Here is a 27,285-nt window from a genome sequence, read left to right on the forward strand (position 1 = left end):
AGCCTGCTAGGGAGAGCCCTCAGGAGACTTGGTTCACAGGGACTAAGGCGCTCGCTTTACCGCAAAGAAGGGGCCAAAAGGGCAGGGCAGGGAGGTGAAATACATCACAGCCTGGACGGCAGAATCCCCTGGTCTGGCCTTCAAGTGGGTTCTTAGTACCTTAATTTTCAGGGAACGGAGTGGAAGGAACCAGGCAAGGCTTTGCACACTGGGTTTCTGCCTGTGACACTGAACTCAGAGAACTGAAATCTTTGAAGAAACCAGCGAGGGCTCAAATTGACACCCGAGAAGAAACTGACTGGTTGCTCCTCACTGACAAGGCGGCGTTTCCTGATTGTGAAGCAGAACCAGTAGCCACAATTGTCGAAGGCCCAGGCCACAGAGGGAGAAGAAAGGCAGCCCTGAAACTCAGCCCCACGGCCCTCCACACCGTGCGCAGCGGGGCCTGTGGGGCTCCTTCAGGAACGGCCAGGCGAGTTCTCATCACCAAGCCAGCTTCGGAGCAGCTCAGGGCACTCCCTTCCAGGCCTGCACACCAGGGCCCAGGAGTGCACAGGGGGTCCCAAAACACTGCTGCTACCCCAGGGGAGGCCACTTCCCCCTGTGATGCCTGGGAGTTTCCACTTTGGTTGGGGGACGGTAACTCTGCAGGGGCATAGACCAGGTGGCCACCATATAGATTTTCATCAGAAACACAGCAGGGAAGATGTGCCCCCTCCCCTGGTCTAGAGGGAGCTAAGTCATCCCCCTCGTCCCCACAAGAAAAAGTTGAAGCCAGAACAAGTACTGCGGTGGGCAGCTGTCAGCACTGAGACTGCAGGAGGCCAGATCTGGGCTGGACCAGGCTGGGAGCTGCAGAGAGCTTTGGTCCACTGGGGCTGGCCACCCTGCACAATCAGCTGGCTCTTCCCAAATAGACCCACCATAGGTGCTGCCCTAGCGGTCACTCTCCAAGGGATGCCACCGCTTTTTCCAGAGCAGAGCATTCCCCAGGGCCTTCCGGCCTGATATTTGCTCAGTGGGACTCAGTCCCAGAAGCGGCCGCTCACTCACCATCTCACTGTTTCAGTTCGCAAACTTCTCATGCCTCAGTGACAAGTGAAACCGCGTTCTGACAACAGCTGCAAATTCCCTGACAATCAGCTTCTTCCCTTTTCTTCTTGGGATCCTCCCTCCTGGTCAGTCACCCCCCACCCTGTAGGACATGGGCAGGAACCACAGTGCCACCTCTGCCCTCGTGATCTGTACAGAACCCCTGTCCGGAAAGCAGAGGAACCAAGCGGAAGTTACTTCTCCTCTGCACCTTCAATGAGGCCTCTCCAAACTTAGACGGCACCACCACAGAGAAAAGCAGGCAAGGGCTGTCATTCTGAGGAACACAGGACACAGAGTAGTTCTTCTGGGACACAGCTGGCCCCACATGAGGTGGGACTGAAAGCAGAGCTGCCCTGGTTCTCTCGCAACCCCCCAGGTCCTCCCCTTTGTCCTGCCCTTCTGGGGCTCGGGAGGAGCTCATTTCTCCCGTGACCTCCCATGGAAACTGCACAGGTGGCAAAAGTCGCAGTGCATGCACACCCATCAACCAGCCACGGAAACATAGAGGGGAGTCCCTGGACGCCACAAGACCCTGTCTCAGACTTGCATAGCAGGAGATCCACAGAACTGGGGATTAGGCTCTAACTCTGAGGAATGAAGCCAAGAAGGCAAGGAGGCTTACTTTCCCAGTGGGAACATTTTATCATAGACATGGACTTCTATTTTAATAAGAGTTTTTATTGGAAAGGTAAATCTAGCGGCCAGCATGGGGGCACAGCAGGTTAGGCTGCCGCCTGTGACACATCTGGGCACTGGTGGGAATCCCTGTTGCTCCAAGTTAATGCACCTGGGAAAGCAGTGGATGACAGGTGCAAGTTCTTGGGTCCCTGCCACCCACGTGGGAGACCCAGAAGGAATTCCAGGCTCGCATCTTCAGCCTGGCCCAGTCCTGGCCATCGCAGCCATTTGGGGAGTGTACCAGCAGGTAGAAGATATCTCTCCCCTCCTCCCTCTAACTATGCCTTTCAAATAAATAAATCTTGGGAGAAAAAAAAAAAGAAAGAAAAAGTAAATCTATACATCCTATTCAGTCACTAAGTTTCGGTATTTGAAATTCATCAAGTTGCATTTTCCAAAAAAGAGATGCTTGAGAACAAGCAGTTGCACACAGCAGAGGCCCCTCACAGTGCAGTGCGGGGCAGGGGGATCAGGGAGGGTGGGAGCTTCATTCAGTGCAGGACCCAGAGTCCTGGGCATGGTGTCAATGCTGCTTAACTCCCAGAGGCACTAAAAGCAAAACCATGCAGCTACCCTTCTCCATTTTTGTTCAAAAATCAAAAGCCCCCCACTACCACCAGAGGACCACTGCCTCTGTGTACCATCGAAGGGCAAAAGAATGGAGGAACTCGCCTTCCCCAACAGGCGTGTCCTGAAATGTCACATCCAGAGGAAAGTAAATGCCCTAGCAGAGGTCACTGCTTTTGCGATCTTGAAATTTCACTTGCAAAGCAAAGAGCCAATTGTGATGTTAATGGTGTGTTTTGTAAATAACTTTTTCAGCAATGTGCAAGGGACCCTGGTCCAGCCTGGAGCCATCCTCAGCCTGGTGGGGCAGAGTCCATTTGCATGAAAGCAAGGCAAGAGGGGGTCAGTGCAAGCTTGGCCAGGACAAGAAGCCTCGGTGGCAGGAAGCGAAGCCTGATGCAGGCCTTGAGTGGTTGCCTGTATTACTAATTTCTTTGCAGCCACCTTGAGATTCAAATCAAGTCATGCAGAGACAGGCAGCTAGGAATACCAGCTCTAGAAGATTCTATGCACAGGGCCTTCCTTTGTCATCCCATCAATGAAGTGAGTAGTGTGTCCAGAGCTGTGCCACAGCAGGTTAAACTGTCACCTATGACTGGTATCCCTTCTCAGAACAGCTGTTCGAGTCCCAGCTGCTCTGTTTCCCATCTAGCTTACAGCTAATGTACCTGGGAGAGCAGTGGGAGATGATCCACATGCCTGGGTCCCTGCCACCCACTCGTGAGGCTCAGATGGACAGCCAAGCTCCTGACTTCAGCTTGGTCTAGCGTTGACTGTTGCAGCCATCTGGGGAGTGAACTAGCAGAAGGAAGAGCTCTGTGTCTCCCTCTCTCTCTGTAACTCTCTTAAATAAATAAATCTCTCTAAAAAAAAATAGTAGTAGTATTCTTCATGTATCTGTGGGCCTCAGTAACTTGAAGGCTCCAGCTGACCCGAGACCTGTCCAGTGCCCTCCAGGTGCCCCGGGGGCACAGGGTCCTACGGCTGCTGACAGTGGTGGGGACACTGAGTGGAGACAGCATGAGCAGCATAGGGCAATGCACAGAGATCAAAGTCCTTGTGGGGAGGATCCCCAAGGAGTCACTAAGGCGAGAGCGGGACCTCCCCCAGTGGGCTGGAGCAGATGAGGAGGAGACCGAGGCCACGTGGCACAACAGTGAGTCACTCACGCAGTGCCATGCGCACCAGTAGGGACTCCTGGAAGTAACGGTGTGAGGCAGGAGCAGGCAATTCTGCCACACCTGCTCACGGCAGGAGCCAGGAGAGCGAAGTGCTGAGATGTCCGCTGGCCTGGCCGTATCCCCTGGCTGTAAGTCCAGGGCTTGGAGGGCTTCAGTGCTATCTGTGGACTGAGCTAAGGAGAGGCACTCCCAACAGCCTAGGGATTTTACAAATGCCAATAAACCTGAATACTGAATCCTAGCTCCTTATCTTACAATGGAAGCTACTTGGGGAGAAAAAAAAAACACAGTCAGCTTTAGCTCTTTTCGCCTCCTAGTCAAACTTGGACGTGACTTTAGCTTTATGCTTTCTCAAGACATGCCGAGTGCTGAGTCACAGTCAGTAAAGCAGAAGTAAGAAGAAGGAAAGTTGAGGACACATAGTGCCACTAGGTCCGGCTAGCCCTGGCGATGAGCTCAGCCAGCGCTTTTTCCCCAATTTGTGATTTTTGAGATGATGGCGACGTCACATTGCACAATCTTAATAGTTTCCTATCAACTCCACCCGCCCCGGCCCCACCCCCACCTCCAACAAAGATTTATCAAATGTGGGATTTTCCCCGAGTCTCAAAATTACAGTCTCAACCCCCCATAAATATGAGGCTGGGGATGTCTGAGGCTCATTCTGCCTCCGAGCCCACCGGGAACAAACAGAGCTCCCTCTGGCCTCCAGGAGCCCGACTATGAACTCCTTCACAAGTAAGTGCAGGGAATCCCGGCCGCACCGCCGCCGCCGCCGCCGCCGCCGCTGGGCGCGAGAGTCCGTGTGAGGGAGGGCGGGCGGCCCAGGCAGGGCTGGCGGGCAGCCAAGCAGCCCGCGTCGGCCGCCGGCCCCTCGCCGTCGCTCACGGCGCGCCCTTCCCTCCTTGGCACAGGCGCCCTCCGCCCAGGTCCCCTCGGCTGCTCGCTGGCGCTGCTCCTGGTGGTGGCTACCGCTTTCCCCACTTCAGCACCCGTGAGGGAGGACTCCAACACCAAGGCCAGCCCCGACAAAACCCTCACGCCGCCAGGCAGAACCATCGAGAGCATCCGGAGCATCCTGGAGACCATCAAGGAGCTGAGGAAAGAGGTGGGTAGGCTGGGCCACAGGGTTTGAAGGGCCATGCCTTGGGGGTCCGGGGGACAGCCCCAGCTGCCTGCGGGACTTCTCTGCCGCGGCCGCAGGGTGTTCCTCTCTTCTGGAAAGGACGGACTGGGCCTGGGGTCTCCGCTCCTCTGCCCATGCGCACAGCTGTCCTGCGCTGAGGCTCACCGATTCTCACGTCTCGCTTCTCTAACTGCAAAGTAGGATCTGTTATCCTGCATCTCAAGCCTCAGACCTTGAGAAGATTAGCAGAGTGGCAGCTGGGATGAATGTTCAGCTTCTCCCCGGGGAGCTGGAGAAGTTACGTAACTGTGGGTGTGTGAGCTCAGTGGTTAGGACTCCCCAAAGTCATTCCAATCAGATGCAGACCCTAGGGCACACCAAAAGGGCAAATCACAAGCAGACTGAAGCTTCTCCCAACTCCAAGTGCAAGGCGTCTTGGCTCAACCCGGTAGAAAGAACAGCAGAAGGGATTGGGAGCCCAGAGTCTGGTGCTGGCTCTCCTGGACCACTCTGGCATCATGGGGCGATTCCCTATCACCTCCGTACTCCATCTGTAACATTATGGGTGGGGGTGGGCAAGATGATGCCAAAGGTCCTTCCAGCTGAATTAGACTCACCAAACTGTCATCACAACCATTGTCACATATGAAGCACCTACTGTGTGCCAGGCACCTTATGTGAGTCTTGTTGAGTCTTCCCCACTGGCCGGGGAGGAAGGTGGTATCCCACTTAGGGATGAGGAAACTGGCACTCCTGCAGCCACGGGTGAGCCTGGCCCGACTCCACAGGTCTCTGGCCTGGCATGGGTGCCAGTGGGCTGTGACTTTCGTTTTTCTGAGAGGTTTTGCTGGCTGTGCAGGAGCATGACCTGGCCCTCTAGTGGTGTTTCTTTTATGGACGCTTCAGCATGAGCGGTTCTGGTTTCCTTTTCCAGATGTGTGACCATGATGTCAACTGCATGAACAGAAAGGAGGCACTGGCGGAAGTCAATCTGCACCTTCCAAGGCTGATAGAAGAAGACGGATGCTTCCCGCCGGCGGTGAATAATGTATGAACTTGTCACCTTTGCTGCTGGCTGCTCCTTAGGCAGGAATCTCCCCATAGCTGTCTAGACCAGGCAGCCCACAAGGAGGAGGGCGGATGTAGAGAGCATGGCAGGTGCAATGTTTCATAAGGAAATCAACTTAAGACTTTTTAAAAGGACACTTTATCTCTGGACAGGCATGGCCAGAGAGGGCCTCGGTGTGCTGGGATCTTCCTGACTGTCAAATGTTAAAAACCCTGGCAAGTTTAGCCAGCTCATCTTGACTAAGTGAGCCTGGGAATTGCTTTCCTCTCTGTCTGCCCCTGGCAGGATCCAGGCCTGCACACCCTCTGAGGTCTCCCTCCACACCTCTGTCCTTCCAGACAGTGAGATGGCCTATACTTTTTTTCAGAGAGAGAGATCCTCCATCTACAACAGCCAGGACTCAGTCAGGCCAAAACCAGAAGCCCAGAACTCAATCTGGGTCTGTCCTGTAGGTGGCAGGGACCAAACTCCCCAAAGCCATCACACCTGCTACCTCCCAGGCTGCACATCAGCAGGAAGCTGGATCAGAAGCAGGGGAGCCAGATCTCCAAACAGGCACCTGAGATGTTGGTGTCTCAAGCTGCACCTTGGCTGCCGTACCAAATGCCCAGCCCCTGTGCTGACTTCTGATTCTACATAAATGGAGGTCTATCCTGACACGGAGGAGAGCCGGAGTACAGGGAGAGCAGGGAGGGGAGAAACAGTCTAGCATTTGTTGGGCTCCAGGTAAAATTTGTTAATTACCTGGTTGTCCTGATATTTTCGACAGGGGCAGCTGGTGCTGTTTGATGTCCCAAAATGGGACACGTGAAAGGCATTCGAAGTTCTCAAGAAGGGCAGAGGGAGGTGATGCCGGGTGGTGGCAGTTTTACATTTTCCAATGGCTCCTGTGTCCCAGCGCTAACCACTCTTCCTGCGCTCTTTGCTCTCAGGAGACCTGCCTGCTGAGAATCACTTCGGGGCTGATGGAGTTCCGGATGTATCTCGAGCACCTTCAGGCCAAGTTCAGGAGTGACGAAGAAAACACCAGGGTCAGCATGGTGCTGAAGAACATCCAACACCTGATCAAGACCCTGAGGCCAAAGGTGGGTGCTCCTTGCCCCTCGCCAGGCGTGGGGAAAAAGGGCTCGGGGCAGCAGCACCACTGCAAAAGGGACCTCATGGTGGAACCAGGAGAGGGCTGAGGAGAGTTCAGTTGTTGTTTCGCTTTTTTCTTTTTCTTTTTTTGGCTCTCTCATGCAAAACAAAACCCATCAGTAATTGTATTTAAAACTGTATTCAAAGAACTGCATTGAGAACTGCCGTGGCTCAACAGGCTAATCCTCCACCTTGCGGCACCGGCACCCCGGGTTCTAGTCCTGGTCGGGGCGCCGGATTCTGTCCCGGTTGCCCCTCTTCCAGGCCAGCTCTCTGCTGTGGCCAGGGAGTGCAGTGGAGGATGGCCCAAGTACCTGGGCCCTGTACCCCATGGGAGACCAGGATAAGTACCTGGCTCCTGGCTTCGGATCAGCGCGATGTGCCGGCCGCAGCGCGCCGGCCACGGCAGCCATTGGAGGGTGAACCAACAGCAAAAGGAAGACCTTTCTCTCTGTCTCTCTCTATCTCACTGTCCACTCTGCCTGTCAAAAAAAAAAAAAAAACTGCATTGAATACCAATTTCTAATAACTTAAAAGAAAAATAAGAAAAATACATCTGTAGAGGTAGAAGGAAGTGCTTCCAGTTCTTCCCAGTGATCCACGATAACAAGGAACGGAGGTCGCAAAGATCACTGTAATATTTCCCGTGCTGCCAAGCGCCTGTCTTGTCATTACGCTTCTTTCAACTCTTCTCCTCTAGGTCTTATCAGGGGCTTAATGCTGAGAAATGGCTGAAGTCTAAAGGCTAGGAGGGATGGTGCCGGGATCTTGGCCACCACCTGCTTGGTGTTCAAACAGCAGATAGGGGTTGATGGCTCAGGGTGTAGGCGAGCCAAGCAAAGTGCAATGAGAATGGCCCTGGAATGAAATCCTGGGCACTGAGCTTGCTTGTGCCATTTCTAGAAGTTTGCCTTAAACCAGGGGTTCTCATACACTCAATACACTGGAAGCTCCTGGGGCCCTAGTTACCACACAGAGTCTGACTCAGCAGGTCGGTGAGGTAGGGGGGATTGGTTTAGGTTCGTATTTCTGTCAAGCTCGCCTGTGATGCTGTTGCAGCAGTCCTGGGGTTGCAAGGCCTTTCCCAAGTTAGTCATTCCCCTGTGGGGGTCTATAGGAAAGTGTTTCCCAGCCCTCTTACACCACCAGATCCCACAGATGCTGCGGGGGATGCAGACAGGGAAAGTGGAGAGAAGGGTTAGACTGAGAGGCCACTGAAATTTAACTGTGGCTTCTTCATTCTCTACTGAATTCCAACTATGTGCCAGGCCCTGTTTTGCATCACAGAACAGAAGGCAATTAAGATACTGGTGTGCCTTCAGGATGTTTGTGGTCTCCTGGGAGAGACAACAGTAAAGGAGCTGAGAATTCAGTAGCATCCTGATCAGGGCGGGACTGCCACAGAAGCAGCTCCCCCCGCCTGGATAAGGCAGGGCGGGGAGCCCCAGTCAAACTCTTTAGTCCCCAGTTGGAACACCTTCCCGTCACCAGAGCGCCCTTCCACTGAGAGGATGTGTGCAATACTCAACAATCCCTTCCCTTCTCTTTTCTCCTCAGGTCAAGAATTTGAATGAAGAAGCCACCCTCAAGCCAGCCGTTGCGGTCAGCCTGATGGAGAACCTGCAGCAGAAAAACCAGTGGCTGAAGACGACCACGATCCACTTCATCCTGCGCGGCCTCACAAACTTCCTGGAGTTCACCCTGCGTGCCGTGGACCTGATGGAGTGCGGGTGTCCTTGCTTGCGGAATTTCATGGGCTCTGCCTCCCACGGTCAGAACACACCATCCTGTCCATTGGACACATAACTTAACATTGTTTACGAAACTAGGAAGATGAGCGTTAGGACACTATTTTAATTATTTTTTTAACTTATTAGTATTTAAATGTGGGAAGCTGGGTTAATTTATATGCGATTGATATTTATAACTTATGAAATGCCATTTGTGATATTATAACTGTTACAGTTGTGAACGAATAGTGCACAATGGGCAATTTGAGTATCCCCTGTTACAGAGCCAAATCTTTTCTTGGAATGTGTAGGCTTACCTCAAATGAATTGCTAACTTACACTTTTCAAGAAATGTTTAAAGTATATTTATATATTGTTTAAACTATTCTTATACCAATAAATTACATTTTTTTAAAAAAAAACCTGTGTGCCATGTGAAACTTAATATAAACAACTTTCTTGTCATCACCAACACACACACACACACACAAAAAGCTGTTATCACCTGGACAAAAACATGACTGAGCCTGCCGGCACGAAGCAGCATGTGTCAAAGCCAGCACACCATGTGCCCATGGCACTTGTGGGTTCTCCTGGTGGGAGAGGTAGTGATTAGTCACCCAGCTGGCAGGTAAGGGAGGGCCCTGGATTTGATACCAACTGTGCCTATCTCCAGGTTCCCCGCTGCTGCCCTTTACATCCCTTCCTTCTAGGGAACTGAGAAGCAGAGCAGAAAAACCCCAAAACATGTTAAACAGGGACTGCATTTGAAGACAGATCAAAGCCTTCGAGACCATTCAGCTGCTTCTATAAGACACCATGATGTGCAGACTTCCAGAGGCTCACTAGGAGTTCTACCTCCCGCCTCTGGCTTCTGCAGACACAGCGCACACCCTCTGTCACAGCATCTAGCACGTTGGTGCCATCTGAAAACCAATAGATTGTTCCCTGCAGGCAGCATGTGGGTTCCTTAGGAGAGAAGGCTCAGGTGCCTTCACCACAGCGTCCTGGGCGTGTGATCTGGGGCTTGGGCAGAGGAACCCCCAGAGACATTTGTTGAATGAAGACGGCACAGTCAGATGATCAAATGCAAGACCCCCTGGTGTTTTGGAGGCTCACAGCGTTAGGGTAGCTGGCTAATGTTGTGTACTTAGGTGTCCTCATCATATGAAAAAATAGAAATATGTGGAAGAAACATTCCAAGGACTTCTGGAGGGGGCAACAGCCCATCAGTGCCATCAGTGCATGTCTGTCCACCTTCACTCCCTTCCGCACTGGGAACATTTGTCACCTGTCCTCTCACCAGCCCCGGAGCGACTGTGGAGGGGCCATCTGAGCAACTGAACATGGCTCCCCCATTCCATCCCAACACAGTGCTGGGAATTTGGCACAGATTTCCCCTCTCCAACCCCGGCAATGTAAAAGTCCTATCTTCTAACAAAGCTTCTTCCCACCTAACCGCATGGCCACCTCCCAACAGGGGAAGGACTCTGATGGCCAGGGAAAGTCCACAGAGGCCAAGAAGGGAGAGCAGCTCAGGAAGGAGAGACTCACAGTCTGATCTCTAGAAACCACACAGCACAAGTGGGCTTCCCAAAATCGGTGTCAAATAGAAGAACAAAGAGAAACAGCAGCTGCCCGAGGCGTCCAGTCCTTCCGATGAAAATGTGTTGAGCACCACGCTTAAGTCAGGCCAGGCTCATGGTGAAGAAGTGAGCAAGTTCCACACAGTCCCTGCTCTCGTGTGGTTCATGCTGCAGCAGGGAAAACAAACATTACACGAAGAATGCAAGTGTGAGGAGGTCCCAACGAGAGAAATGGGAGGCTCACTGACGACCCACCGTGGGAGCGGTAACAGGATGTCCTAACCAAGCCGAGGTGCACAGGCATGGAGGGTGGGGATGTGGAAGTTAGCCAGGCCACAATGGGGAGGAAGAGCATCCCGGGCAAAGGGAGCAGTAGGTGCAAAGGTGTGGATCAACAAAGCACGCTGGGGCCGACTCGGGAAACCACGTGATGTCCACTGCATGCAGAGGAAGGAAGCTCGGCTGAGTTGGGGTGCAGAGGGAGATTGGAAGGGAGGATAAGAAACCATGTGCAAAATGTTGGAATTTATCCCACATTTGGCAAGAATGGCATATGAGATTTACACTGTAATAGGATCCCTAGAAGAGGATGTTGGAGGAACTTTCCAGAGGTCTTCGTTGGAGTCCAGGGAACAGATGGCAATGTTCTGGATTAGGGCAGTGCTAATACAAGACAGGAGAAGGGAAGGCAATGGCAGCTGTGAGTGACAGACAGGAGCTGGTTCAGTGTGATTGATTTAATGCTGAGTGAGCAAGGTGCAGGGATTCCAGACGATGCAGTGGAGGCTGTGAGGGAAGGAAAAAATAGGGGTTGGATGGAAGACTAATAGCACAGAGAGTTTGATATGTGAGAGTATTCCTTTATTCAGATATTCTCTGAGTGGCTGATAGGATGGCAGACTAGAGGTGACCAATGCTAACTCCTCCTCCACAGAAAAGAGCCAGAAAAAATCAAATAAATGGCTGCATCCCAAGGTGACTGGCACTGGGACCGAGCAAGGGAGGGACGGGAACCTTGCAAAACATGGAGAGGTGAGAGAGCAGTATAGAGAAGGGGACAAAGCAGACTGGACAACTGTGACCCTGGCCCCATGGCCAAAGGGAATCCCCGTGACAGGGGAAAGGGTGAACAGGAGAGTCCCGGTGGGACCCTTGCCTGCGGAAGTCAGCAACCCAAGCAACGGGGGAGTTCCACAGATGTCACGAGCTTGGAGCCCAGTTAGGGGTGTTACCTGAGGTCTGCAGTGCTCCAGAGAAGTTTCTTGCACTGTTTCCAACAACCCCCAGAGATCAGGCTTTTGTTATGCAGTGACAAAACCGAGGGGCAGAGCCACACAGCCAGCCTGCCATCAACGGAGGACATGCATTCCACACTAATCACTCCACCTGTGACCTCAGCCGCCCCAGGACTTGTATCTATGCTGCATTCTCCTCACTGCCACAGCCAGCCTGGAATCAGACTACGCAGCAGCTCCCCAAGGTAACTGCTGCCCTAGGGCTTGTGTTCTGTGCTCTATGCCTCCTGACACCACTGTCAGCCCACCCATGTCCCATGCTTGTATCAGCCAGAGCACACATGCATCACCCTTACTACTGGAATGGCCACACAGTGGCAGTGTGCACCATGCCCACCTTGGTTCCTAGAGCATGCTCTCCCATACATGGCTTCTTATGTTAGGAGAGCTCACTGATCTCACTAGCATGCACACTGAACCCAAAGCCATCAAGCAAAGTCAAAGAAGCTATAAGGAGCTACATATACCAACATCCCCAACAAGAACCAAAGCCAACATAGCCTACTAAAGTAAAACTTCAAGACATATCCAGGAGAATGCCACTTATTGAGAAAGCCACGTTGTGCAAGTGGTAGAGACCATTGATCCACCCGATGCACAAATCTCAGTGTAGGGATGCAAGAGCTGTGGAAAAAACAAGGCAACACCACATATCCAAAGGAATTTAATAGCTCTCCAGCAACGAACTCAAAGAACAGAAGATTGATAAAGAACTCAAAAGAATGATTATATGGAAACTCAAGGAGACACAAGTGAATACAAGACAATTTACCAAAATTGGGAAAACAATGCATGTCCATACAAATGAGAAATTCAACAGAGAAGGATTGTGGAGGGGGAGGGGTAGGAGCATGGGCAGGAGGGAGGTAGGAGGAAAGTATCATTGTTTCTAAACCTGTATACATGAAATACAAGAAACTTGCATACCTTAAATAAAATTTAAAAAATAACACACACACAGATATCTTGAAAAAAAAAAATGAAGAACTCAATAAGTCAGATAGAAAATGCACTTGGGGGCAGACATTTAGACTAGTGCTTAGGATTCCAGTTAGGGGCTGGCGCAATGGCTCAATAGGCTAATCCTCCGCCTTGCAGCACCGGCACACCGGGTTCTAGTCCCGGTCGGGGCACCGGATTCTATCCCAGTTGCCCCTCTTCCAGGCCAGCTCTCTGCTGTGGCCAGGGAGTGCAGTGGAGGATGGCCCAGGTCCTTGGGCCCTGCACCCGCATGGGAGACCAGGAGAAGCACCTGGCTCCTGGCTTCGGATCAGCGCGATGCGCCGGCCGCAGCGCACCGGCCACGGCAGCCATTGGAGGGTGAACAAACGGCAAAAAAAAAAAAAAAGGAAGACCTTTCTCTCTGTCTCTCTCTCACTCTCCACTCTGCCTGTCAAAAAAATAAAAAAAAAAAAAGATTCCAGTTAGGATGCCTGCATCCCAAGGAATGCCTGGGTTCAACTCCCAGCTGCAGCTCCTTATTCCAACTTTCTCCTAATGTAGACCTTGCTACAGGTATCTGGGGAGTAAACCAACAGATGAGAGAGCTCTCTCTCTCCCTGTTTCCCTCTCTCCCTTTCTCCCTCCCTCCCTCTCTCTTCCTCTCTCCCTCCCTCCATCTTTTTTTCTGCCTCTTAATAAACAGGTTTTTTTTTATTTATTTCTTTTTTTAAAACTTTTATTTAATGAATATAAATTTCCAAAGTACAGCTTATGGATTACAATGGCTTCCACCCCCATAACTTCCCTCCCACCCGCAACCCTCCCCTTTTCCGCCCCCTCTCCCCTTCCATTCACATCAAGGTTCATTTTCAATTCTCTTTATATACTGAAGATCAGTTTAGCATATATTAAGTAAAGATTTCAACAGTTTGCACCCACATAGAAACACACAGTGAAAAATACTGTTTGAGTACTAGTTATAGCATTAAATCACAATGTACAGCACATTAAGGACAGAGATCCTACATGAGGAGTAAGTGCACAGTGACTCCTGTTGTTGACTTAACAAATTGACACTCCTGTTTATGGCATCAGTAATCACCCTAGGCTCTTGTCATGAGTTGCCAAGGCTATGGAAGCCTTTTGAGTTCACCGACTCTGATCATATTTAGACAAGGTCGTAGTCAAAGTGGAAGTTTTCTCCTCCCTTCAGAGAAAGGTACCTCCTTCTTTGATGACCTGTTCTTTTCACTGAGATCTCACTTGTGGAGATCTTTCATTTAGGTTTGTTTGTTTTTTTTTTTTTTTTTTTTTTTTTTTTTTTTTTTGCCAGAGTGTTTTGGCTTTCCATGCCTGTAATACTCTCATGGGCTTTTCAGCCAGATCCGTATGCCTTAAGGGCTGAACACACAGTTGAAATCCTCAATATCAGAGTAGATCAAACAAAGGAAGAACATCTGAACTTGAAGAAAGGTCTTGTGAAATATCCCAGAAAAAAAAGAAAAAAGAGGGGCCGGCTGTGGCGCAGTGGGTTAACGCCCTGGCCTGAAGTGCTGGCATCCCATATGGGCACCGGTTCTAGTCCCGGCTGTTCCATTTCCAATCCAGCTCTCTGCTATGGCCTGGGAAAGCAGTAGAAGATGGCCCAAGTCCTTGGGCCTCTGCATCCGCATGGGAGACATGGAGGAAGCTCCTGGCTCCTGGCTTTGGATCAGCCCAGCTCTGGCCGTCACCCCAATCTGGGGAATGAACCATAGGATAGAAGACCTTTCTGTCTCTCTCTCTCACTGTCTGTAACTCTACCAGTCAAATAAATAAAAAAAGAAAAGTAAATGTACCAAATTCCCAAGTCAAAAGATATGGATTAGCGAAATGGATAAAAACAGGGCTCAATTACATGCTGCCTACAAGAGACACACTTCAGCAATAAAGACAAAAACATAAACACACAGGGCTGGCATTGTGGTGCAGTATGTTAAGCTGCTGCCTGTGAAGCCAGCAACACATGTTGGAGTGCCTATTCCAATCATAGCTGTTCTGCTTCTGATCTAGCTCCCTGCTGATGAGCCTGGGAAAGCAAGAGAAGATGGCCCAAGCATTTGATCCCCTGACACCCATAGGGGAGACCCAGCTGGAGTACTAGGCTCCTGGCTTTAGCCTGGCCCAGTCATTGTGGCCATCTGGGGAGTGAACCAGCAGATAGAAGATCTCTTTCTTTTTTTCTCTTCCTCCCTGTAACTCTGCATTTCAAATAAATGAAATAAGTCTTTTAAAAAAGACACAAACTGAGAGTAAAAGAATGGGAAAAGGGGCCAGCACTGTGGCTCACTTGGCTAATCCTCCACCTGTGGTACTGGCATCCCATATGGGTGCCGGGTTCTAGTCCTGGTTGTTCCTCTTCCAGTCCAGCTCTCTGCTGTGGCCCAGGAGGGCAGTGGAGGATGGCCCAAGTGCTTGGGTCCCTGCACCCACATGGGAGACCAGGAAGAAGCACCTGGTTCCTGGCTTCAGATCGGCACAGCGCCAGCCGTGGCGGCCATTTGGGGAGTGAACTAACAGAAGGAAGACCTTTCTCTCTGTCTTTCTTTCTCACTGTCTAAAACTCTACCTGTCAAGTAAAAAAAAAAAAAAAAAAAAAAAAAAAAAAGAATGGGAAAAAATACACACAAATGGATAAAAAAAAGTGAACAGAAGTCACTACACTTGTATCATACAAAACAGACTTCAAGACAAAACAATGTAAAAAGATGCAAAGTATGTAATGATCAATAGATCACCAAGAAAATATAACAACTGTAAATATATATGTAGCTGATGCACTCAATTTTATAAAACATTGTTAGCTGTCTAGGAGGCCTGTATTCAATAATAGTGGGGGACATCAATGAACAGATCATCCAGACAAAAAAAAAATGAAGAAATATCAAAGTTAAACTACACTACTGACAAAGTGTACCTGACAGACATTTACAGAACATTTCATTCAACAGTTGAATACACACTCTTCTCCTTAGTGTGTGGACCATTCTCCAGAAAAGACGGTATCTACTAAGCTACAAAGAAGTCTCAGCAAATTCACAGAAATCAAAACTGCATCATGTGCCTTTTCTGATCACAGTAGGATAAAACTATAAATCAAAAACAAATAAAAAATTATACAAATACCTAGAAACTGAACAATATGCTATTGAATGAATGATGGATCATGGAAGAAATCAAAGGGAAATTTCAAAATTTCTTGAACTAAGTGAAAGTGAAAACACAACATACCAGAACTTATTGTAGACAGCAGGACCAGTAACTCAGAGGGAAGTTCATAGCAATAGGCATTTACACTACAAAAGGAAGAAAGCTCACACAACCTAATGCTATATCTCAATGACCTAGAAGAGAAAAACAAAACAAAACAAAAAAAAATGAGTTGAAGGAAAGAAATACAATCATCAAGGCAAAAAAGAAACAAAGACAACATTTAAAAAATTAGTAAGGGGCTGCTGTTGTGGCACAGTGGGTTAAGACACTACCTGTGATGCTGGCACCCCATATGAGCACCAGTTTAAGTCCTGGCTACTCCACTTCTGATCCAGCTCTCTGCTAATGTGTCTGGGAGAGCAGGACAAGATGGCCCAAGGGTTTGGGCTCCTGCCACCCATCTGGGAGACCCAAATGGAGTTCCTGGCTCCTGGCATTGGCTGGCCCAGCCCCTGATATTGCAGTCATTGGGGGAAGTGAACACACAAATGGAAGATTCTCTCTCTTTCTCTCTCTTTCTTTCTCTGTAACTCTGTCTTTCAAATAAATAAATAAATCTTTAAAATGGAAATAAAATTAATACATCAACAGGGTAGAAAGTATGATTATCTCAATATCTGCAGTAAAGGTATCTGATCATTCTCAACATCTCTGTGTGATAAAAACTCAAACAAATTAGGCACAGAAGGATCAGACCCTAACATGGTAAAGCCTATATATAACAAATCCACAGTGACTATCTTACAGAATGGGGAAAAGTTTAAAGCATTTCTTCTAAGATCTGGGACAAGACAAGAATGTCCACTCTCAAAATTATTATTCAGTATAATACTGAAAGGACCATACATAAAAACAATAGGCAAGAAAAAGAATAGGAAAGGAAGAAATCAAAGTAGCTTTGCTTGCATAATGATATGATTCTATATATAAAAGAAAACCTCAAGATTTCACCAAAAGACTATTAGAACAGATAGATGAATTCAGTAAAATTGCAAGGAATAAAATCAATGTACAAAAATCAGTAGCAGGAAGGGTGTTTGGCACAGCAGTCAGCTTGCCACTTAAGACACCCACATCCCATACAGGAGTGCCTGATTTGAGTCCTGAATATTCCACTTCTGATCCAGCTCCCTGCTAATGTGCATCCTGGGAGGCAGCAGATGATGCTACAAGGACTTTGGTCCCTGTCAGCCACATAAGAGATCTGGACGGAGTTCCTGGCTCTGGTCTGGCCCAACCCTGGCCGCTGTGGGCATTTGAGGAGTGAGCAGTGGAGGTAAAAATCTCTCTAGAGGCCAGCACTGTGGTGTAACAGGTTAAGCTGCTGTCTGCAACACCAGCATCCTAAATGGGCATCAGTTTGAGTCCTGGCTACTCTACTTCTAATTCAGTTCCCTGCTAATGCACCTGAGAAAGCAGCAGAGGATGGCCCAAGTGCTTGGGGCCCTGTTCCCATGTGAGAGACCTGGAGAAATCTCCTGTTCCTACCTTCAGCGCAGCTCAGCCCTGACAATTGCAGCCATTTGGAGAGTGAACCAGCAGATGGAAGATCTTCCCTCCTTCTCTCCCTCTCTCCTCTCTGCCTCCCCACTTACCCCCTTTTCTCCCCAACTCAGCTGGTGCCATGGTGTTGTAGGCTGAGACTCTGCCAATAGCACTGGCATCCCATATGGGCACCAGTTCATGTCCCAGCTGCTTCTCTTCAGATCCAGCTCTCTGCTATGGCCCAGGAAAATGGCAGAAGATGGCCCAAGCACTTGGGCTCCTGCACCCACATAGGAGACCTGGAATAAGCTTCTGGCTCCTAGCTACAGACTGGCTCAGCTTTGGCCTTTGCAGTCATCTGGGGAGTGAACCAGGGGATGGAAGACCTTTCTCTCTGATTCTCCCTCTCTCTCTCTGTAGCTCTGCTCTTCAAATAAATAAAATAAAAATTAAAAAAAAAAGAAACATAAAAATCTCTCTCTCCTGCCCTCTTTGGTCTTTCAAATAAAACAGAAAAAAAAAATCAGTAGAGGTTTTAAACACCAAAAACAAACTTGCTAAGAAAGAAATCATGAAAGCAATACCTTTCATAATAGCTCTGTAATGAATAAAATACCTAGAAATAAATTTAACCAAGGAAGTAAAAGACCCCTACAATAAAAATTACAAAACACTGATGGAAGAAATTGAAGAAGATACAAAAAATTGAAAAAGACTTTCCATGTTTATGGATTGGAAGAATTAATAGCATTAAAATATCCATAGTACCCAAAGTGATTCTCAGATTCAATGCAATCTGCATCAAAATACCAATAATACTGTTCAAAGGCCTAGAAGAAACAATCCAAAAACTCATATAGAAACATTAAAGACCAGAAGCAATCTTGAATAAGTAAGCAAATCTGCAGGTGCCACAAAAGCCTGATTTCAAGACATACTACAAAGATATTTTAAGCAAAACAGCATGATACTGGCATTACAACTGACACCTAGATCAAGGGAACAGAATTGAGATCATCCAAATAAACCTGCACACCCACAGCAAACCCAATCTCAACAAACACATACGATGGGGAAAAGAAAGCCTGTTCAATAAACAGGGCGGGTCTGGCACTCTGGGCAGCAAGTGAAGCTGCCACTTGTGATGCTGGCGTCCACATCTGAGGGCTCATATGTTGGAGACCAGCATGTAATTTCTGGTTCCTAGCTTTGACCGTGACCCAGTCCTGGTTGTCATGGGACATTTGGGGAATGAACCAGCAAGTGGAAGATCTCTTTCTCAGTCACTCTAACTTTCAAATAAAAAAAGCTCTATAAAATAAGCAAATAGTGCTAGAAATCTGGATATCCATATACAGAAGACTGGAACTTGCTTCCCCTCCACTCCCACCATCTTTCACTGCATGCACAAATCAACTGTGGATCAAAGATCTAACCAAATCAAAGATTTGAAACTGTGAAATTACTACAAGAAAATATAAAAGAAATTATTTAAGACATTAGTATAGGCAATTATTTAGTGGATAAGAACCCAAAAGCACAGAGAAATAAGAACAAAACAGACAAGCTTTTATCAAACCAAGAAGCTTCTGCCCAGTAAAAAACAAACAAACAAACAAACAAAAAACAAAAAACAATCAAAATAGTGATGAGACGACCTACAAAACAGGAGAAAATGTTTCTGAACTACTCACATGTCAAAGGATCAATATCCAGAATATACACAGGAAACTCAAAAATTAGAAACAAAAAATATTAAGTGGGCAAAGGACTTGAATACACATTTCTCAAAAGAAGAAATATGAATAGCCAACAAATATATAAAAAATGTTGAACGTCACTAGCCATCAGGGAAATGCAAATCAAAACCACAATGTGGTATCACCTCACCTCAGTTAGAGTGGTTATTATCAAAAAGACAAAAAATAACAAATGCTGGTGAGGTTGTGGAAGAAAAGGAACTCATAGATACTGTTGGTGGGAATGCAAATTAACAGCCATTATGGAGACCAGTAAAGCTGTTCCTCAAAAGGCTAAAAATAGATCTCCCATGTGATTCCCCTATTGCATTTTTGAGTATACATCGGACAGAAATGGAATTAGCATATCAAAGAGGTGGCTGTAGGGAGTGAATGTTGTGGCAAAGCAGGATAAACCCCTGCTTGGGATACCTGCATCCCTCATGGGAGTGCCAGTGGAGTCCTGGCTACTTCACTTCCAATCCAGCTTCCAGCTAATGTGCCTGGGAGGCAGCTGGTGATAGCCCAAGTCCTTGCATCCCTGACACCTACATGAGAGACCTGGATGGACTTCCTGACACCTGGATTTAGCCTGGCCTAGCCCTGGTTATTATGGGCATTTGGGTAGTGAATCAGTGGATGGAATATCTTTTTCCTAGTCTCTCCCTCTGTCTTTGCCACTCTACCTTTCAAATAAATAATCTTTTTCTTAAAAAAAAAAAAATAGATACCTGCACTCTTGTGTTTATTGTGTCACTGTTCACAAGAGCAAAGATATAGAATCAACCAAGGTGTCTGTGGATGGATGAATGAATGGATAATGATGACAGAAGGTGTGAGATATACACTGTGGACTATTATTCAACCACCAAGAAGGCAGTCCTGTTACTTTCACCAAGATGGACAGAAATAGAGGATATCATGCTAAGTGAAATAACTCAAGCACAAAAAGAAAATAACGCAAGTTCATTCTCACATATGAGAGCCAAAAAAACACTTGATCTGAATACAGAATGTTGATTTCTAGAGGCTGGGAAGGGGGTAGAGACAGAGGGAGATTGGATCACAGGAACCACACAGTCAGATGGAAAGAAGGTGTCCTGATGGACGGCCCACACAGGCTTACTATCTATTGGATGACGAACAAGAAGAGGAGAGCCTGAAGACTTTAAACAACATAGGATGAAGAGATGCACGTGTTAACTACTGCAATTTTGATCAGTGAATGCTGTGTGAATAGCCTGAAATACCACACTCTGCCCCATAAAGGTATTCAATTATTATATGTTAATCAAAAATGTATGAAATCCTCATGTCATATAACATGCTCAGATATATATCTCTGAGCACAGGCAATGTGTCAACGTCTCTGCAGGGCCCTGGGGACATAATGGTGAAGAAGCAACTTTAAGCTGCATGTTTAATGTATGTGCTAGCGTTGTGAGTAGAACTGTGTCCACCTACTAGACAGGCTAAAATCCTAGCCCCCAATGAATGTGACCTCATTTGGAAACAGTATATTTGCTAATGTTATCAAGAGAAGATGAGATCATCAGGATGCATTTAAAAAAAATTATTTATTTATTTATTTGAAAGGCAGAGTTAGAGAGAGAGAGAGAGAGGAGAGGCAGAGAAAGAGAGAGAGAGAGAAAGAGAGAGAGAGAGAGAGAGAGAGAGAGAGAGAGAGGTCTTCCATCTGCTGGTTCATTCCCCAATTGGCCCATACGGCCGGAGCTCCTGATATCCAAAGCCAGGAGCCAAGAGCCTCCTCCAGGTCTCCCACGTGGGTGCAGGGGCCCAAGGACTTGGGCTATCTTCTACTGCTTTCCCCAGGCCATAGCAGAGAAATGGATCGAAAGTGAAGCAGCAGGGACTTGAACCGGCACCCACGTGGGATGCCAGCACCACAGGCAGCAGCTTTACCTGCTATGCCATAGGACCAGCCCCAGGATGGGTCTTATGAGAAGAAAGGAGAAACACTGAGGAGAAGTTCATGTGAAGGCAGAGCAGACATTAGACTGCCAAGGAACACCGGGGACTGCCAACAAGGACCAGGAGTTTGGAAGGGTGAGGAAGCGTCCTCCCCTGTAGGTTTCAGCAGGAGCATAGCCCTGCCAACCCCTTCATGTCAGACTTCTGGTCTACAGAACTGAGTAAATTCCTGTTTTCGGAAGCCACCCGCTGTGGTCACCTGTGGCAGCAGCACGCGGCAGGGGAGTCTGATCTAAAGTAGATAGTACACAAAAGGCTGCCCCACAGAAAGGAGAGTGAAGCTGACATGGAAAGAATGTGTAGGACGCAGCCCCCAGGGGAGGCAGGAGACGCGATCCATGTGGTGAGCACCCTGGGTGCAGAGCTGCAGAGTCAGGAGACAAGGAATATGGTGGAGGAACAGAGGGCAGCCTAACTGCTGAAGCAGCAGCAGCTCAAGTAGTGGGGCCCAAGCCAGGAAAGAGCACCGTGCGTGGATTCCCTGAGAAACTCACAGAATGCTCTTGGGGAAGGGTTTTTGCTCTGGGGTTTTGTTGCTGTTGTTTTCTTGCTCTGTTTCTTCAATGTGAAGGGGTGTTCAGTTTGTTCTGGTGCCACAGGGTCAGGAGGGTGGGGTTCAGGGATGGAGGGGAAAAGATCAATAAGAAATCTGGTTTTCTGCAGCAGATCCCAGCATCAGAGTGGATACTATCAGGGGAGGCGAGAGGTAAAAAGAGACAAAAAGGAGTTACACATCTAGAGGATGTGCCCTAGAATCTTCCTACACTGTGATATCTAATAACCCACCCAAAAGCTTTACTCACTGGCACAAAGCAAAGTATCTCTCATTTGTGCTAACCCAACTCTGAAGAATGGAGGAAGGTTCATGTCCATACCTGGGGGCAAAACAGATGGGGATGGCTGAAACCACAGGAAGATTCAGAGAGGAGACTACAAGAAGGGATCCAGGAGAAACCAAAGGTTAGATGTTCAAAGCAAGAAGTGACAGCCAACCATCACAAAGTGTTAGATGCCACCAAGACAGTTGAGGATACTCAGATTGGGGAGAGAATTGAAATCCCTGTAGTTGACTTAGGGGGGAGACACTGGCTATTATGTTTGGATGTACATTCTAGAGGTTCACACTGTGAATATGACCCAACAACCTGCAAAAGAGAAAGCTTATAGAGAGGCAGAGGTTTTGATAACAACTGCCAAATTTCAGATGGATTAAGGATGGGAAGGAATAGATAAGCCAACCCCCTAAATATGCCCACATGCTTAAAGGTAAGATTAACAATGACGATGATAAATTATAGCTGTTAAGGGGGCATGGTTCAATATATGTATTATTTTGGAGGCACATATGTTAATAAAAGGAGCAGAGAGACCAAGCAGCTTGTACAAAGTCACAAAGTTAGATTGCTAGTTATCCTTTCCAATCAATTCTCCACTTCTTCTATAGTAATAATAGACACATCACCCACCCCCACCCCAGGCTACATTTCCCATCTTCAATCTGCTGAAAAAGAGATCACAGCACACCTACAACTGCTTTCCTTATAAAGACCTGCTTACAACTGTGGCCTTTGGCTGGGATCCCAGAATTGGAATGGTAAACATTTCCTTGTATCAACATGAAAGTTTATCCAAATGTGGATATATTTGTTATAGCAGCTTAGCCTATGCTCTAACAAACATAGTATCCAATGTATTCTTAACTAAAGATAACAAACATGCAGAGAACAAACTAATCATGCAGGATAGAAGCAAACAGCCTATCCAAGCACAGCTTCCCTGGAAGCCCAGGACTTTAATAAGGGTTTCAGAAGCCCTTGGGTAACGTTAGCCACATGGTATGGTATCTTCCAGGGTGGGAAAAGCTCAATCCCTGTCCCAACAATGCCCTTCCCAAGTCAGAGCCCTTACAGTCATCCAGGAAAACTTAATCCATGTCCTTCCTTTTAATAGAAGCATGTAATGCTACAAATTTCCCTCAGTACTGCCGCAGCATCATTCCACAAATTCCCACGTGCTGCACTTTAAATTTCATTAGATGGATCTTTCAATTTCTCTTGATGCTTCCTCTACGATGTATGTATGATTTGGAAGTGTTCTCTTTAGTTTTTTTGTTGCTTGGAGATTTTTAAATTATCTTTCTGAAATTCATGCCTAATTTGACTCTTTTGGGGTTGGAGAACACACTCTGCATGATTTCAATATGTTTCAACTTTGTGGAGGTTTGCTTTATTGCCCAGGATATGGTCTACCTTGGTGCATGTTCCAGGGATATGCCTTCTACTGCTGTTAGATGAAGAGTTTTATCTGTCGATCTGATCCCATTAGTTGATGGTGCTAGAGTTCTTCTGTGTCTTTGATGCTTTTCTTTCCAGTTGTTCTATGAATTGTTAAGAAAGGGACAATGAAGTTGCCGATTAGAATGTGGATTCATCTATTTCTCCTTTCAGTTCCATCACATTTTGCTTCGTATACTTTTCAGCTCTGTTGTTTGGCGAATACACATTTGAAATTATTTATTTCCTTGTTGGATTTGCCCTTTAATCACTCTGAAATATCCCTCTCTGTCCTTAATATTTTTCTTTCCTCTGAAATTTATTTTATCTGACATAAATACCACGCTTTCTGCTTTCTTCTTTTTAAAAGATTTACCTATTTACTTGAGTTACACACACACACAGACAGAGAAAGAGAGAGAGAGGTCTTCCATTTGCTGATTCACTCCCCCAGTTGGCCGCAACAGTCGGAGCTGTGCCGATCAGAAGCCAGGAGCCAGGAGCTTCTTCTGAGTCTCCCACAGGGGTGCAGGGACCCAAGGACTTGGGCCATCTTCTACAGCTTTCCCAGGCCATAGCAGAGAGCTGGATTGAAAGTGGAGCAGCCGGGTCTCAAACCAGCGCCCATATGGGATGCTGTGGGGAGCAGCCCGGACTGGACTGAGTTACTGGAATTAAGACTTATTCTATGCATCTGCTCTCCCACAATATGGCGCTGGGAGAGAAGTAAACAGCTTCTGCACAGCTGCCTCCAGTTCAACCAATAAACTGTAGGACTTGCTCCTGATTGGAGGAGAGCAGCGTACTCGGCGTGTGGGCAGCCGAGTTGGGATTGGCAGAGGAGGACTATAAAGGAGGAGAGAGACGGCATGCACCAGGAACATCTAAGGGGAACATACATCTGAGGGAACACATGTGCAGCCCCCGAGAGAGCCGGCCGGCGGTGTGCCGCTCCCCCGCGGAAGTGGGGAATGTGGCAGGGGGAACCGCCCTTCCACGGAGGTGGAAGGGTCGGTAGCCAACCCGGGAAGAACCAGCAGCAAACCCGGGGAGGGCCGAGCAGACAAAAGAACAGCGCAGGGTCCTGTGTCGTTCCTCCACGAAGATGGGGAGCGACATAATGGTGCCGTGACTCGGATATGAAGCCTAGGCAGGGTTTTGTGTCGTTCCTCCATGAAGAGGGGGAGCGACAGATGCTGGCGCTTCAGGCCAGGGCGTTAACCCCCTGCGCCACAGCTTCGGTCCTTCTACTTTTTTCTAATTAAGGTTTGCATATATTTTACATCCTTTATTCTAATCTACATACAGATATATCATTTGGATCATTTAAACAAAGTTATTTACACAACATATGTTTGGACCATATTTTAAGTCCAGTATTCCAATTTCTGTCCTCTAATTGGGTGTTAAAACCTATCACAAAGTAATTGTTGATGTGTTAAGGATTAAATATGCTAATTTTTACTTTGTTTTATAACTCTGTATCTTCTTTTTTCATTTTCTTGACTTCCAGTAGGCTACTTGAACCTTAGAATCCCATCTTGATTTATTTATAGTGCTTTTGATGGGTTTTCCCTTGAGATCTTTTCTAATGGTTCTTCTAGGCATTACCTTATAGATATATAACTTTTATTTTTAAAGAGATTTATGTATTTATTTGAAAGACAGAATTACAAAGAGGTAGAGGCAGAGAGAGAGAGATTACTTCCATCCACTGGTACACTTCCCAGATGGTCGCAATGGCTAAAGCTGGGCCAGGCCAATGCTAGGAGCTGCTTCTGGGTATCCCACATGGGTGCGGGGGTCCAAGCACTTGGACCATTTTCTGTTGCTTTCCCAGGCACATTAGCATGGAGCTGGATCGGAAGTGGAGCAGCCAGGACTTGAACTGGTGTCCATATGGGGTGTCAGCACTGCAGACGGCAGCTTTATCCACTGTGCCACAGTGCCAGCCCCTAGATAAATAATTTATCAGTGTCCACTGATGCCAATATGGTACCAGTTAAAGTGAATATGTAGAGATCTTACCTTTGTTTCTATCCCTTTACTCTCTCCCATTTAAATATAATTGTCTTAATTATTTCTTCTCCACACATTGAGAATGACAGAGTTACACTTTTTGTTTCGATAATCAACACAACTTAGAAAAGGAAAGTCTATTGTTTTCTGCCCATCTCTGTTTTTCTTTCCATTTTCTTTCTTCCTCATCCCAAGGCTCCTTCTTTCACCATTTCTTTTCCGTTTAGGAATTAGAAAAGATTTGCTTTCTAGCGCCCGCATATTCCTAACGGACAGTTGCCCTGGGTATAGAACCCTGGGGCCTCTCTGGTGTCTGATGATAAATGCAGGTGGTGTGGGTGACGTGTAGTTTCCCTCCAGCTGTGTCCAAGGAGTTTTCTACGTCTTTGGTCTTTGATTCCAGTGTTGTCCTCAGTTGATGCCAGCAGAAGCAGGCGCTTGGGCTCCCAGATGGGCTCCACTGATGCCACCTCAGCTGTAAGGCCCCGTCACAGCTCCGTGTTCTGATTCCACGGACATGCGGCAAGGAGGGAGGGCTGGCCACATAGTCACCAGTGCTAGTCAAATCCTGGACTGTCCACCAGGCCGCCTCTGATGTTGTCCTGGTGTGGGAGGGAAAGGGCCGCCTCCTTACTGACAGTGGGAAGCAGAACTCCAGGCAGTCCCTGTGGTCAACACTGGTACCAGAGTGGATGCGGGGAGACCTCTTCATCAACTCCCCACAGTGGGGTGTTGGGGTGCCTCCCGATGTCCTCCCAAGGAGGAAAGCCAGGCTCCTCCCTTGGACTCAGCTGGAAGGGGAGGTGAGTGGGACTGTGTGTTTGTTGCTGTTTTCTTTTTCTGTGACATCTGACTGGAATCTACTGGCTATTATCTAAAGCTCTTCTGTCTTGCTAGGTTGTCTCTTTCCTAATCCTTTGGTTAAAGAGATGAGGCTTTTCTTGGACACCATCTGCAAACATGGACATTTCTAGATTCTGCAGAAACTAGCTGGATGCTGCTGCCTCTGGGATCAAGTTTGAAGTACAACAGGAAAACAACAACAACAACAACAACAAAGCAGGGAACTTTCCCCATGTCATTCCCCATGCCCTGAGCTCTCCAGCTGGTCTGCCTCTTCTCTTCATTTTTCAGAGTCTTCTCACGTTTGCTTTCCATTAAATGGCCAGGACTTACTATACTTAGTGGGAGGCATAGGGGAAAGTATAGTTTTTCCATCTTCCTGGAAGAAGAAAACATGCTTCCTTTTAATACAATGTGGACTAAACCAGGTCCCCCCAGTTCTTAATCCCAAATCATATCTGCAAGGCCACATCTCCATTTCTCACAGCCACCAGCTTCCCATGTCCTACAGGAACTTAAGTAAACAATAGTCATAAAGGAAAAAAATAGAAAATAAAACTAAAAATAGGAGTCCAGAAGATACAAAAGGTGCTAATTGTTTGTTCCAAGTTCTCTTATAATTTTTGTGGCTAATATTTGCATGCATTAGACAGATGTCCCTTTCATGAATAACCATTGCTTTTGCCCTAAGACACTTCTGCCCATTCAGACTGCACATGTAGGCACCTTCAACCTCCAAGGAAGGATGCTTCTGTCAAACAGCAGGTTGTTTTCCCATCTGCAGTCATCTGATCTTTTGACTGCATGGCAAAAAGTATATATTATCAAATGAGTTGGTGACATAGCTATGTGAGATGGGAGCTCTTAAGGTGGAAAAATAGGACTTAATTACTGTATCTGAGAATGGCATCCAATTATTTTGTGTGTGGCCATAGGACACAGTTAAGAACAGTGTGGAGAGGTGTAAGGACAGGCCAAGGCAGACCCAGCAGCCAGCCATGCTGTGACTGATGAATGAAAGCCTGGTTTACATTTGATATCTTGGGAACCAATGGCAATGACTTGAGGACAGGGGACTTATTCTCAGCCCCACCCATCTCATTCCCAGGATGGGTTGGCACCACTGTCCTGAAGGCATGAAGGCTGTTGGGGGCAGTGAAGGCCTGAGCCAGGAGAGGAAACCCCAAGTTAGCTGAGGTTCTACTTCTGTAAACCTGGGGTTTGAAACAGGAAGTAGATTGTGTTTTAAAATACTTGCATATACACATAGCTCATA

General features: G+C 47.5%; 1 protein-coding gene and 1 long non-coding RNA gene across 2 annotated transcripts in view; one reads left to right on the forward strand and one right to left on the reverse strand.

Moving 5' to 3' along the window:
- The window catches only part of LOC138845852 (uncharacterized), a 103,778-nt gene extending 87,983 nt beyond the window's left edge, over positions 1 to 15,795 (reverse strand). Inside the window, exon 1 of the long non-coding RNA XR_016222527.1 lies at positions 15,677 to 15,795. This is a non-coding gene — a long non-coding RNA (uncharacterized LOC138845852). The remainder of the gene's footprint in view (positions 1 to 15,676) is intronic.
- Positions 4,193 to 9,005, forward strand: IL6 (interleukin 6). Its single transcript, NM_001082064.2, is given in 5 exon segments — positions 4,193 to 4,259; positions 4,436 to 4,629; positions 5,582 to 5,695; positions 6,649 to 6,801; positions 8,411 to 9,005. Coding segments are annotated over 5 exon segments (726 nt in total). The 5' UTR covers positions 4,193 to 4,243; the 3' UTR covers positions 8,660 to 9,005.
- Positions 15,796 to 27,285: the final 11,490 nt, after the last annotated feature.

The sequence above is a fragment of the Oryctolagus cuniculus genome, chromosome 16 (assembly GCF_051225735.1).
Source record: "Oryctolagus cuniculus isolate XC-2025 breed Fujian yellow rabbit chromosome 16, ASM5122573v1, whole genome shotgun sequence".
In the NCBI taxonomy this organism is placed as follows: Eukaryota; Metazoa; Chordata; class Mammalia; order Lagomorpha; family Leporidae; genus Oryctolagus; species Oryctolagus cuniculus.